Source organism: Telopea speciosissima, chromosome 1 (genome assembly GCF_018873765.1).
Source record: "Telopea speciosissima isolate NSW1024214 ecotype Mountain lineage chromosome 1, Tspe_v1, whole genome shotgun sequence".
Taxonomy (NCBI): domain Eukaryota; kingdom Viridiplantae; phylum Streptophyta; class Magnoliopsida; order Proteales; family Proteaceae; genus Telopea; species Telopea speciosissima.
In genome coordinates, this window is record NC_057916.1 from 12,864,673 (window position 1) to 12,879,852 (window position 15,180).

The 15,180-nt window shown below is 40.8% G+C and overlaps 1 protein-coding gene across 1 annotated transcript; it reads left to right on the forward strand.

Annotated features, from left to right (window-relative positions):
* Positions 1 to 9,702: 9,702 nt before the first annotated feature.
* On the forward strand, positions 9,703 to 11,955 carry LOC122663693 (caffeic acid 3-O-methyltransferase-like). The gene is made up of 4 exons (XM_043859324.1): positions 9,703 to 10,115; positions 10,237 to 10,547; positions 11,481 to 11,545; positions 11,647 to 11,955. The coding sequence occupies exons 1-4, from the start codon at positions 9,703 to 9,705 to the stop codon at positions 11,941 to 11,943; spliced, it is 1,086 nt and encodes a 361-aa protein (XP_043715259.1). The 3' UTR covers positions 11,944 to 11,955.
* Positions 11,956 to 15,180: the final 3,225 nt, after the last annotated feature.

The following is a 15,180-nucleotide window of genomic DNA, read 5'->3' on the forward strand; positions in this document are numbered from 1 at the left end:
GACCGGATATTTATCCAGATTTGAATTGAAATATCCGAATCTGAATATCTTTAAGACGGATTGAGATATTTTTCGAAAATCAAAATTCCGGATTCGAACACGGACCAGATACGAATTTCCAACTATCCATTTACAGCCCTAATATTTGCCTCATGGCAGGTCAGGTAGAGGTGTAGAACCCAAATTTTGCTGAGATGCAATACTCATTGTCTCCCACTTATATACTAAGTTCAAACTCAACATGATCCTATCTAGCGTCAAAATCAAATGAAAAAAAATGGTCGATGTTCTCTATGCCACAACGCATGTTGCTCATAAACACATGGGGGTGTTAATTCCACCATTCAAGGGGGGGGGGGTGCGATCATTTCGCCCACTCCCCATGTGTATAGCGCAGCTTGCACACCAGGCATAGAAAAAAAAAAAGGAAAAAAAAGAAGCAAATCTTTTGTAAAATTTTGGATCATTAAATATTATGCAAAATGAGTCATATAATTGAATTAAAAGCCCAAATTTGACACCTGACCAGTATATGGTATTATGGTGTCCTGTTTCATTTCAAGGGTAAAGATATATCCAATCTGCTTTTATTTATGGTTATAAGAGATTAGATGTGAGTGAAACTCTTCCCTTATCGTTCTTTGATAAGGGGATGTATATTTATAATTGTATTTCCAACGTTACAGCCAAGTATTTTGTTACAAAGGCTAAGAGCCCTTTACATATCTCTTCCTATCTTGTAGGAGGGAGTTTAGTGCTTGACTCTATCAACAGTGAGTTCAAAGTTTGAACTTGAACTTTTAAATTTGAATTTGAATGATCCGTTACACTCCCCCTCAAGCGAAATGGCCGCTTGCAAACAGTGAGCTTGTCTCGCAATACTTTGAACCTTAGTCCTGGTAACCCTTTGGTGAGTATGTTATCCACTTGATCTTGGCTTAGCACAAACCGAACACATAGACAATTGGACGCTATCTCGATGTGTTTCGTGCGTGCATGGAACAACGGATTTGCTGCTACGTACGTTGCCCCGATGTTATCACAATAAAGCATTGGTGATGGTGTTTGCAGACCAAGATCAAGTAGTAATTGGCATAGCCAAATTAACTCCGCTGATGCATTAGCGACTCCCTTGTTCTCAGATTCTGTTGATGATCTTGCTACCGTATGCTGCTTTTTGGAGCTCCATGAGACCAGGTTGTCACCAAGATAGATGCAATATCCACTCGTGGACCATCGATCATACGGGTAGCCAGCCCAATCTGCATCCGTATAGGCATGGAGTTGGGTAGACTATGAAGGCCGAATTTGAATTCCCAAGTCAATGGTGTCCTTTAGGTAGCATAAGATTCTTTTCACTGCAGCCCAGTGATCATCTGTGGGATTGTGCATGAATTGGCAAACTCTATTCACAGAGTATGCAATGTCTAGTCGTGTGAGTGTCAAATATTGCAGGGCTCCAACAATGCTCCTGTACAATGTGGGATCTTTGAATGTTGATCCTGTGCTTGGACTTAGTGACATCGTAGAACTCGGGGTGGCCATGGGCTTGGCTTCAGTCATGTTGGCCTTCCTTAGAAGGTCTAGGGTGTACTTTGCTTGTGACAAATGCAACCCTGTAGAGCTTTGATTGGCCTCTATACCCAGGAAAAAATTTAGATCTCCCAAGTCCTTAATGGCAAATTCTATGCCAAGCTTTTGTACTAGGGCTTGCACATGATGAGAGCTCGTTCCCGTGACAATTATATCATCAACATAGACGAGTAAGTATATGACATTGGCCCTTGATGTGTGAACAAACAGAGCCGAATCTGATGATGAGGAGTGGAACCCAATTGAAATGAGAAACATTCAAAGTCTGTTGTTCCAAGCTCGTGGAGCCTGCTTAAGGCCATATAGGGCATGCTTTAGATGGCATACATGGTTTGGGTAAGTTGGGTCAACAAACCCTTGGGGTTGTGACATATAGACATCCTCTTGGAGTGCACCATTCAGAAAGGCATTTTGAATATCTAGTTGCCTTAGGACCCAATCACGTGACATTGCAAGTGATAGAACCATCCTGATTGTGGTGGGCTTCACAACCGGACTGAATGTGTCAAAATAATCAATCCCTTCACGCTGATGAAACCCCTTGGCCACGAGACGTGCTTTATAGCGTGAGATTGTGCCATTTGAATTTCTCTTGATTCTGTAGACCCATTTGTTTCCAACCAAGTTCATTGAAGACTGCCTGGGTACAAGCTGCCATGTTCCATTTTTCAAGAGGGCATTAAATTCTTCTCCCATTGCCATTCTCCACAGTGGATCCTTACTAGCCAAAGTGTATGACGTGGGCTCCACGTCATTGGGCTGGGTTTGGGTGAGGTAAGCAGATGAGATAGGGTAGCGGGTGGCTAGTAGGTTAAGTTTTGAAATTGGTTTGGTTACCCCCGATCTTAGGCGAGTTACCATGGAATGTTGTGTAGGAGCAACTAGGGGAATAGGTGGTGGTTCAAGAGGTGCAGGTGGAGATTCTTGAGTGGCTGTAGGCTCGGCAGTGGGTATGGGTATGGTTTCATGTGGTTGAATTGCTATATTCGGTGGTGGATTTTGAGTAATAGGTGGGACAACATTGGTTTGTGGAGGAGCACTTGTTGGTGAGGCTGCTGAAACTATATTGTCATTGGTGACAATAAGAGGTTGTGATGAAGGGTTAGGTAAGGAATTTGGAGTGGGCTTGGTGGTGTTGGCATAGGGAAAACATGCTTCATCAAAGGTGACGTGTTGTGAAATGTAAGTCTGGCCCAGAGATGGATCGAAGCATTTGTACCCTTTATGGCAATCACTATAGCCAATAAAAACACACTTGGTGGATCTAAATTGCGGTTTCTGCCTGTTATATGGGCGCAACCATGGATAACAAACACTGCCAAAAGTTCTTAGCAACATATAATCGGGGTCTTTCTTAAATAGCACTTGATATGGAGACCGATTGTCCAATACTGGAGTGGGGAGTCTGTTTATCAAGTAGACAGCTTTGTTAAATGCTGAGGCCCAGAATGACATAGGGACTAAAGAGTGCGCCATGAGAGTTAAGCCCATCTCTACTATATGGTGATGCTTGTGCTTTGCTCTTCTATTCTGCTCAGATGTGTGAGAACAAGAGTACTGGTGAACTATGCCATGTGTTTTGAAATATTTATCAATAGATTGATATTCCTTTGCTCCATCTGGCTGAAAGAATTTCAACTCACATTTAAAAATGTTCTGAACATGAGCATTAAATTGCATAAACATAGATAAAGCTTCAGATCGAGATACAAGAGGGAAAATCCAAGTAAATCTACTGAAGTCATCTATAAATAAAATATAATATTTAAATCCTTGAACTGATGTGATAGGTGCAGGTCCCCAAATGTCGGAATGCACTAATTCAAATGGTGCAGAAGCTACTGGTTTATTTATGCCAAATGGAAGTTTGTGTGCCTTGCCCATCTGGCAGGAAACACAAACAAAGGTAGTAGACGATGCTTGCAGCGGTAAGGATGCTTGATGGAGCAAGTGATTCATATACCTTGATGACGGATGACCTAGTCGATCATGCCAAATCGACTTAGTTACTCGTTCGCCAATGTGAATGGTGGGCAATAGTGATGATGATGGTGAGGTGGAGGATGGATGTGGAAGTTGATAAAGTCCATCTTTAATCAATCCTTTGAGCAGAGTGATCCCTGTGCGTGGATCCTTCACATAGCAACATGTAGGATAAAATTCCAAAATAACATTATTATCCTTTGTAAATTTATTGACAGATAATAAATTTTTGGTGATTTTAGGCACATGCAATACTTCAGTAAGAGTAAATTGACGGAAACGAGATATAATGAGAGAAGTGCCAGTATTCGTTTCCAACTCGGACTTGGTCCGATCCTGTGTAAGGAGAGTTGATATTCAGATTGGCCATGTCTGATGTGATATGGTGTGTGGCACCCGAATCCGGGTACCATGCTGAGTCAAAAGAAGCTGATGGAGTAGCAAGTAATGCCTCAGATTGAGTGGAAGCTGGGGGTTGAGTCGGAGTTTGATAACTCGGGTTGAACCGATTATAACATGTTGCAGCAGTATGATTATTCCTATGGCAAATTTGACAGCCAAGGTTTGCATGAACTTGTTGATTTTGGGGCTGCTGATTTGGAAATCCCCTTGCTCGACCCATGTTGTTGGTTGAACTACGACCAGCACGACCGTGGCTATATTGATTATAGTTTCCACGACCACGACCATTGTTTGAATATGAATTGTTCATATTTCGGGCTGCAACATTGGCTTTAGCTGTTGGTAAGTCAGGAGGAGAGGACCTCTATTCCTTTAAGATTTCCTGACTTAGAAGAAGTCCAGTGAAATCATCTAGTGGTAGTGGTTCTAGCCAACTAGTGATTGAGGTGGCAAAAGACTTGTACTCAGGGCCGAGTCCTTGAAGTATACCAAGGATCACATCCGATTCAGAGATTGGATGAGCAGCAGCAGTGAGGTTATTAACCAAGTTTTTTATGCGTTGCAGGTATTCCACCATAGTTGATGTACCTTTCTTCAATTGCAAGAGCTGATATTTCAGTTGCATGATTCTTGCCTAAGATTGAGAGGCACAGGTTCTTTCAAGGGTGCTCCATGCCGCATGGGATGATGTGAGACCAACTATTTGAGCCAAGGTGCTCTCAGTCATGGATGAGATAATCCAACTGAGGATTATTTGATCCTGCTTGCGCCATGCTAAATAAGCAGGGTTAGGAAGAAGTGGATCAGTGGATGTAAAGGTTGGTGAAGGAGATAGGGACTGTGGTGGGGCAGGTGTACTGCCGTCGAAATATCCGTAGAGATCGTGAGCATGGAGAAGAGGTAAAAATTGAGATTTCCAAAGTAGGTAATTGTTTCTGTCAAGTTTGGCAGGAAGCAACGAGACAATATTGGTTGGGGAGACGAAGGAGGTCTCTGTGTTGGCTGTTGCAGCGGTGGTGAAAGAGTTGTTTGAATCACCCATGGCTTGCTGTTGACGTGAGTCAGTGGCATCGATGATACCGTATAAGAGATTAGATGTGAGTGAAACTCTTCCCTTATCGTTCTTTGATAGGGAAATGTATATTTATAATTGTATTTCCAATGTTACAGCCAAGTATTTTGTTACAAAGGATAAGAGCCCTTTACATATCTCTTCCTATGTTGTAGGAGGGATTTTAGTGTTTGACTATATCAACGGTGAGTTCAAAGTTTGAACTGGAACTTTTAAAGTTGAATTTGAATGATTCGTTACAATGGTAAAAGGTAGATATGGACTTGTGGAGTCCTCCAGAATTGCATCCATTATGTCATCTATGTTTTATATGCCATATTTATTTAGAAAATTAAACGATAAAATCATATATATTTACATAGTCGCATGATTAATGCATGAACCCTTATTACAGTTCTCCATTTTGAAATCCACCTATGAATTTAATTTTAGTGAAAACTGATGGTCCTCCTGATCGAGACCCAAAAAACAAAAGAAAAAAAACCGATGTTCCTCTCAACATTCACTCAAACAAAAGATTCCCTTTGGTCCTTTCAGCCCCCTATACTATAGAAGGGAGTTGGGTTCACATTCTCATACAAGAATGGGTTCCAACCATCCAGATGGTATCCACATGATGGGACCCACACATAGTGGATGCCATCTGGATGGTTGGAATGAGCCTGCCTCGAAGGAAGGCCTTAGGATTGACACATCTAAGTAGAAAAAGTCAAAAAAAATCCAAAAGCCATTAATGAAGACATCCAGAATTCTAGGGTCTTACGAGCATAAAAGTTAAAAGTATTGAAAAAAATATATATATTTTTCACTTGTATGCAAATTAATCTATATATACATAATGATAATTAATTTTTTGTAAAATAATAATACACTGAAACAAATTAAACCTACTACAAAAGAACATCTTAGTAGAAAAAGTCAAAAAAAATCCAAAAGCCATTAATGAAGACATCTAGAATTCTAGGGTCTCACGAGCTTAAAAGTTAAAAGTATTGAAAAAAATATATATATTTTTCACTTGTATGCAAATTAATCTATATATACATAATGATAATTAATTTTTTGTAAAATAATAATACACTGAAACAAATTAAACCTACTACAAAGAACATAGTAATGTAATGCAGAAAACCTTCTAAAAGTGAAAAGGATGTCAATGGATTTTTTCGGTGAAGGGAAGTCAATGGACTTGGTCCAAGTAAAATCTACCATTGTAATTAATAATGGGACTTCAAGATCTTCTTTCTAGCTAATAGCTGTGGCTGAGTTTAATAAGCATCAAGAGAAAAGGATTCAGATCGTCTATTGTGCGCTACCCCAACTATGCCGTGTTGCGTAGACACAGGGCCACGTGTAATGATCGCATTACCCTCACTCAGGCAAGGCGTTCTGATAGGGGTAAGGCGGTCATTGCATGTGGTCCAATGTCTACGCAATGTGACAGTTGGGGCAGCTCGTGCAGTAAAGAAGTCCAATCCAAGAGAAAACCCCCCTCAAAAACAAAAATAGATTCTCAAGAATATAGTACTCTCACTTCAAAACCGATGTTACAAATGTTGACAGAGAACACACCGTCACGCTACAATTCACATACAATAACCGTAAGAGAACCTTCTCTTCTCTACCCCTCCTTCCTTCATTTTTTTTTTTTATCTTCACTCACAGTAGATTCTAGAAGCACAAGAGATCTTTTCGTCTAACCAATTAGTCTCCCATTTTTATTTTTATAAAAAAAGTGGATGAAAAAGAATCAAAGTCTTCTCAATGCCAACATTAAAAATAGAGAAAAGTTTTCATAAATGATCGTGTAAATCGTGTACGTGAGAGGGTGGGAGTTTCAAGACATTAATTAATATTATATATCCGTCTCTTTTTTGAAAGATTTTGTGACAAAAATAGAAAAATTTACACATACCACCCCTAAGGTTTGACAAAAAGATATTTTCACCCCCCCAGTTTTAGAAAATTCTATGTACCCCTGAGGTTTGCAAACGGTAACAAATACGTCCATTCTGTCATTTCATGACTAACATTGTTAGAAATTAGACTTGAACTGCCGGAATTGCCCTTTTAAGAAGAACCAAAAAAAAAAAAACCAAAACAACAAAACCTGCAACTCATCTTTTCCAAAATCGATTGGGAAAAATGAGTTGCAACCATCCCAGCGCCTCTGCACATTGTCATCGGAAGCCAAGAGGGCAGCATTGAATGGCCTAGAAGACGTCCTGCTTGAACCGCCACGAGTTTCTTCAGTGAAACAGAGCAACAAGTACTTGAAGAGGACCAAATACCTCCCTGACCTAATGGGTGATTCTTTAGAACAGTACCCTCGTCGCCTATTCATCGATGTTGGCTTACCAGACAGGAACAACAATGGCTGCCCGATCTGGTTTGCACAGAACTACCCAACAAGGAATCGAGATTTTGAAATGTACACGATAGAGACTCTAAACGAAGAGGTTTTGGATGAGGGAATTCCACAGATAAGCATGTCAACTGGCATCGCCAAATGATTCTTCTTCCCAAGATGATCACTTTCCCCATGATAATTCCTCAAAGAGATCCCTGATCTCCTAATCTCTTCAAAGATGTCCCTCATCTCTCTATTCTCCATCTGCAAAACCTCAACTTCTCTACCCATCCACAAACACATACCCTTCAACATCTCCAAATCACCCAAATCACTACTAACATTGCTCTTGGACTTTACTTCCTGCTCCTGCTCAACCCTCTCAATACCCAACCTTATTAAAGGTCAAAAAGGGTCATTTCTTCCCACCAAAATCAAAGGGAAAATTCACACCCCACAGGAATCTAACTACAGCCCATTTGGTCACCGGCAAAACCGTCTTTGCCATCACTGCAACCCTAGACAAAAGCCCATCTGGGCGGCTATGAAATTCACTCAAGTCTCTCCAAGCAAATCCAATGATATGAGTTCCACCATTCTCCTTAGAATTATCGTTGGCGTTGATAGGTGTAGAACTAGAAGCAGAGAGAGTTGTTTTCTTGAGAGAAAAATTGCCGGCTTGAGGCTTGATTTGGAGGGAGAAAGTAGGGTTAGGGTTTCCGAGGAGATTGAAATGGGCGGACATGATGAGAGGGGAGTTATTGGGAAAACGGAAAAGGCCGATTCCAGACTTGAGGGTGAGAGAGAAAGGATTGGTGGTGGTGGTGTTGGGGTTGTAGAAGAGCCTGAAAGAAGGACCAGAAGAGGATCTTTGCTCGGAGGAATGGGTTCTAGTGATGCTCCTCGTCGCGGATCTTCACTGACGCCTTCATCTCTCTCTCTTCTCCTTCAAACTTTGCGATAGTTCTAGCTGTTCGACTTCTTGAGGTGAGACCAGTTCAGATTGACAGCCGCAAAGGGTTTCACTGTTTCAGGCTCTGATGGTGCAAGAATTTTTTTCACAACACCTGCATTAGTGTTTGGTTTGCTTAGATTATCAAATCAAATTCCAATCTTGAAGTTTCAAACGGGGATTGGGATTGGGATTATTGCAGACGGAGGTACCCCTGCCCTCTCTCTCTCTTCTGTTACTTTCTTCTTCGCCCATCCCCTTTTTTTATGTTAATTTTTTTTCTTTTTCATTATTATCATCTTCAATGTAGTTGTTCTTCTTCTTTTAGTTAATTTTCTGTTTGGGAGCATGGCAGGGCTTCAACACCCTTATGGTTTTGAAACCTGCAACTCATCATTGGGGAAGATGAGTTATAGATTGATTTTTTATTTATTATTATTTTTTTTCCTTTATAAGGGTAATTTTGTCCATTCACTTCTTCTCTTTTTTTTGGGTTCTTCTTAGAAAGGCAATTCCGTCAGTTTAAGTCTAATTTTTAATAGTGTTAGTCATGAATTGACAGAATGGGCGTATTTGTTACCGTTTGCAAACCTCAAGGGGTACACAGAATTTTCCAAAATTGAAGGTGAAAATATCTTTTCGTCAAACCTCACGGGTGGTATGTGTAAATTTCCTCCGAAAATATCATTGTTAAAGTCTTCAACAGAAGATCCAACTAAAAAACCCCTCGTGTTGTTATTGAGGAAGCCGAAGCCCGCCCAAGGGCAAACTTCCCTGGCGGAGGATCCAAGTCCAACATAAAAATCCCTTTTTGTGATCGAGGTAGTCGAAGCCCACGTACACAGCAGCAAGGGTGGTGACGCCATAATCACGAACTGTCACTCTCCACCTCCCATTGAAGAGCACATCACAAGGCCACTACACCATTAATGGACCGCAGTCGGGTTTGAATTCATGAGTATCCATCACATTCAAGTCTATAAATTCTCTTCACTTGTTGGTAAGGGTAGGGTCGTGTAGTCCATGTAAAGAAGACTTCGGGTCACCGACGCTATTGGAATGATGACAAGAGAAGCTTCCTCCGCGCGGTTACAAGGCTGGGTCATGTTCAGGGTTTAAAGAATCAGGAATCAGATCGGAGAGTCAATAGACAGTGATTGATCCTGATTTCCACTTGACCAACACGATCGAATTCACACCTAAAAGCCCTAAATATTCCCTATTTTTGGATCTCAGGACCGATTTGGAGCTGATTCGGATCAAAATCACCAATGACCGATTCCGTATTCTCTCTCTCTATATATATCAGTTGTGTTGTCCAAGCCATTATGCCCAGTTCAAAAACTAGAAATGTCATCAACACAAAACCACTCTGAAACATTCAAAGAAGATGAAGAAGACTGCTTATTCGCCTTACAACTAGCCACGGGCTCGTTGGTTCATATGGTACTGAAAGCTGCCATCGAGCTAAATCTGCTAGAGATCATGGCAAGAGCTGGTCCAGGGAAACACCTTTCACCTATAGAGATAGCAGCTCAGCTCCCTATAAAGAACCCAGAAGCTCCTGTTATGCTTGATCGTATGTTGCGTCTCTTGACCAGCTATTCTATACTTACTTCCTCTCTGGTCACTGGTGACGATGGTCGAGTTCAAAGGCTCTACGGTTTAGCTCCTGTTTGCAAATTTTTTGTTTCAAACAAAGATGGATCTTCGTTGTCTCCTTTGCTTCTCTTGATGCAAGACAAGGTTTACATGGAGAGCTGGTTAGTTTTATTATAAATAATACAAATTTTAAGTTTTTTAATTACATGTTAATTACCACTTTTAGTACCAATCCATTACAATTTAGTCTTTTTCATATATCTTGACTCATGAATATTGTAGGTACCACTTGAAAGATGCAGTTCTTGAAGGAGGAATTCCATTTAACAAGGCTTATGAAATGCAAATCTATGAATACCTTGGGAAGGATTCAAGGTTCAACCAAATTTTCAATAAAGCAATGTTTAACTCTTCCTTCACACTCATGAAGGGAATAGCTGAGATTTATAGGGGATTTGAGGATGTGAATGTGGTGGTTGACGTGGGCGGAGGACTAGGGGAGAATCTTAACTTGATCACTTCCAAGTACCCTACCATTAAGGGCATTAACTTTGATTTGCCTCATGTGATAGCTAATGCACCGTCCTATCCTGGTATTGTATTCTCCCTACAAATCATAATTCTTTTTTCATCCACAACTCGGTTCCTGAAAAGCCAAGGCTTTAGTTCACATTATGGGTATTGGTATTTGTCACCATCGATTTGATACCGATGTGCATCCGATTGTTTAGGGCTGAATCGGTCAGAAATTGTGTTGTAGTGAGTACGTTCCATAGTCAAGAATAGAGGGGTTTAATCCCTCATTGGTCGGGTGTTTTGTGACGGTTGAGCTTAGACCTTGGGAGGGTCTCTCCATCCTGAAGTTCAGACTTTAGAGTTCGTTGCCCTAAAATAGTATTAGAATGGGATGTCCATGCACTAGCCATGTAGGGCTCATGGCCCAAAGTGGGGGGAGTTGATGTAGTGAGTGCATTCCATGGGTAGGAATATGGGGGTTTAGTCCTACATCGGTTGCGTTGTGTGCGGCTGTTAAGCTTAATTATGACCTTAGGAGGGTCTCTCCATCCTGAAGTTTAGACTTTAGAGTTGGATGCCCTAAAATAGTATTAGAGTGGGATGTCCATGAACTGGCCATGTAGGGCTCATGGCCCAAAGTGGGGGGGAGTTGATTTAGTGAGTGCATTCCATGGGCAGGATTCAGGAATATGGGGGTTTAGTCCCACATTGGTTGCGTTGTGTGCGGCTGTTAAGTTTAATTATGACTTTAGGAGGGCCTCTTCACCCTGAAGCTCAAGCTTTTTAGTTAGATGTTGTGAAATTTAATTAGTAGAGGGTCATAGTGTATGCAGCCTTACCCCTGTTTCACTTAGAGGCTGTTTCAAGAGACTCAAACCTGTGACCACTTGGTCACAATTAATGGAGCAACCTAACCATTGCACCAAGGTCCATCCTCAATACATCCTATCTTTCTATTTGAATTTTTTAATAGGAACGATAAATGATAGCTTTCCAACTTTGGTTTTCAGGGGTGGAGCATATTGCAGGGGATATGTTTTTGAGTGTTCCAAAAGGGGACATCATCTTTATGAAGGTGAGCGCACCTGAATACTTGTTCAATTCCTTCAATGCTTAACAGAGTTCTGAGTAACCACTAATGTGTTGTATATATGCTTCTGAAAACTACTAATGTAGACCATACTTCATAACTGGAGTGATGCGCATTGCTTGAGTTTATTGAAGAACTGCTATGAAGCGTTACCAGAAAATGGGAAGGTGGTTGTTGTGGAAACAATTCTTCCAGAGATGCCTGAGACTAATTTACTGGCAAAAGGTGGATTTGGAATGGATTTGATTATGATGACACAACACAGTGGAGGAAAGGAGAGGACAGATAAGGAATACAGGGCCTTGGCAAATGGTGTTGGATTTAGTGGCGCTACACTCATCTGTCGTCTTTTTGCCTCCTCAGTCATGGAATTCTATAAATAGATGTGAACCTATGTACCACTTTTACTAAAAGTTTACTTGCCCTACATGCATTGGTGTACTAGGTATTTTGCTGTTGGGTGGACAATACAAGGCCATGTTAGTCTTATTTTTATCATTCTTATTTAGTGTATGTCATTACCAAAAAAATAAATAAATTTAGTGTTTGTCTTAAAAGAGGCACATACAATTTCATTGTATGTTGTTCTTGGAATAATATATATTTTTGGTGAAGGGAATAGTTATTTTATGCAAGAAGTACTCTTATGGTTCCTTTAATAAATCATAAATTGGGTGCATTTATTTTCATATATGGTTTTTTTTTTTTTTTTTTTTTAAAGTTAGGGGCTTTCTGAATGACATCTCTATAGGTATATGTTGAATATGTAACTTTCTTTTGTTTGCCCTTTGTTTTATTCCCAAGAGTTCTTTAAGTCTATTACCACCCAAAAAAAAAAAAAACAACTTTCAGTTGAGGGTAAAAATGGGTTTTCATAACAATTTGTAAGTGTACTTACTATTATGTCATTGGGAAGGGTTTGCTACCTGGTCCCATGGCCCCAACACCAGTATGATGGCCAATGAGGGCCGGGTTGCCTAAGGGCAGCCAACAAGAGGGGCATGAACACACAGTGGCCATTTTGCCCCCTTGTGTGCGGGCATAAGGGAGTGTGACTAGGCAACATCCCATGGCCCCTACACTAGTGCGGGGTCAATTAGGGGGCGTGCAAGGGCATCCAACAAGGGGGGTGCGACAATCATTTTGCCCCCTTATGTGTGGGCGTAAATTACCCCCTATGTCATTTTAAAGAGTTCTTGTTATCTTGCCCGCATTTCAGACATACATGTGAAATGATAGATTTTTACCCTCACTAAAAGAAAATGTATATTATTCTAAAAGGGCAAAACAATAAGGTTACAAATTATAAGAGGTGTCAATATGAAAATCCCTTTAAGTTAGTTACTTCAGGTACCTAACGTAATAGGCTTAGAATTTTTTCATTTAATGAAACATGGCACATAATTTATTAGGTCAATTTTTATTGTCACAGATGTCTATTATTTTTTCAAATGTTACAAAACGCCTAATCTACAGACATGGTCTATCTAGACTCTAAATTAGTTGCGTCAAACTTCAAAGTCTAATTCAATCAAGGGAAAAGGTTGGGCACGCTGTCAGGATGCCCAACATGTGTCATTGGTCATCCTCTCTCCTCCTCCTTTATAAAAGAACCCCTTGTCCTCTCGCCTCTTGTGTCTAGCCTTATGATTTTCTCTCCCTTCAATCAAATACCCAATTTGGTATTCGCATACATCTGGTGCATGTCAATGCATGTGTACCAATACTCTAAACATTACCATCTACTCTCACAACTCTAGGTGAGATTAGACAATTTTGATAAAAAAAATATATAAAATTGAATGACTAAGATTTATCTTGTAATTTTAAAAAATATCACCTTCTATTGTTATATGGATAACTATCCCATTTATTAATGTCCCACCCATGATGACAACTTGTTAAATTTATGAAATCTATAGGGTCCATTGATCTTCATTTAATATTCACTTCTCCCTAACAACTAAGCATTAATGACATATCCTCTACCCCAACCCCACCTCCCTCCCTTTAAAAAAAATAAAATAAAATAAAAAATTCTCCTTTAAACAGTGGAGCTTCATTAGTTCAGAATTTAATGAGTTGAAGAAACCAGCAAACATGATTAAGGACCTATAGCACTATATGAGAGGTGCATGCACCTCACAAGACCCATTCTTCATCTATTAATGCTTTAGGAAAAGGAGCTTTGAAGAGAGGAGGAGAAAAAGACTTGAAGACGAAGGAAATATGACTATGACTGGCAAAGAATTTTGGGCGGGCAAGGGGCGGGGGAGGATGTGTTACTGACCAAGACCATTATACTTGGGAATATTATCACCTCAATTTGCCTGTCCGTCAATTTTCTCAATTCCTCTAATAGAGGGAGGTGGATCCCACCGGGCAGTGTGTTCGGGCAGGGGATAGGATGGTAATTTTTGCCTCACCTATTAGATGGAATTAAGGAAATTGAGGAGCATACAAATTGAGGGGATAAAGATCCTTATATTTGCCGTTTGGCAAAACTTTTGAGTGTCATAGTCTGACTTTTCTTTTATGGGTGTGCTATTGTCCAGTAATATCGCTCCTCCTTGTGAAGTCATATTTCATGTGCATGAGTGGATTGCATCTATGCGCCTTGCAGCATACGAGAATGATTCTCATATGAGAAACTGATCTAGCATCGTTGTACTCATCTAAAAATTTTATTATCAGTCTAATCCCATTTGCAAAGTGGAGGTATAGATAGTTTTTGAAATTACTTGAAAATTAGACTTTGAGAACTCTTTGGGTGACTGATTCAGCGATTGAAAAATACATAGTAAAAATATTATTGATGTCAAAGTCCATCTAATACCCTACCATGGTTTTAGTGTGCGGTACGTCGGCAACGTTCACCTTCAAAATTGATAAGATACTGTTTACCTCTATTTTTTCTTAAAAAATGGGTTTTTTTTTTACTACTTTACCCATTGTCTGCACCATTTCACCGATACAATATTGGCTAGGTATTGATATCTGTTGCGTGTGGAAATCTTCGATGCTTGGTTCGCCCACGGATGAGCCTGCAAAGACCAAGTGATGAGCACAAGGGAACCGGTGTGGCTCCGGCCTAGGACTCTCCGATGCTCAAGTTAGATCACCAGTGCAACATCGTAATAGCTAGTAAAAAGCTTGATGACAAATGGTGCTCCATACCTGGGTATTTACAGAGTGAGGATGAAATGAGACGGTTGGGAGAGTCCTAGTATGGTAGGAGTCCTTCTTTCGGAAGGTTCTCTCGCGTAGAGCGGAGTGGAGAGCTATTTTCGGGATCAGGCTCTTATTAAGGTAAGAGTCCATGTAGAGTGTGATTCCGTGTTGCGCTGGGATCGTGGCTCGATCCTTATCCCGTGATTCTCGGGATGCGCCGATGTGGCCCGGAGATCCCTGGTGGGGCGCTATGGCAGCTTCAGTGGAGGAGGGCTCGGCCTCGGAGGTCAGCTTAGGAGGGCGGCATGGTAGGTCGGCCTTGGCCGTCACCTCGGCCTGGGAGGTGGGCCCGAGAGGCTGGTCTCGGCAGTAAGCTCGGCCAGGAGTTTATGGTTGACCTGTATGAGCTCGGCCTCAGACACCGGCTAGCTTGCGTGAGTCTGGCTCTG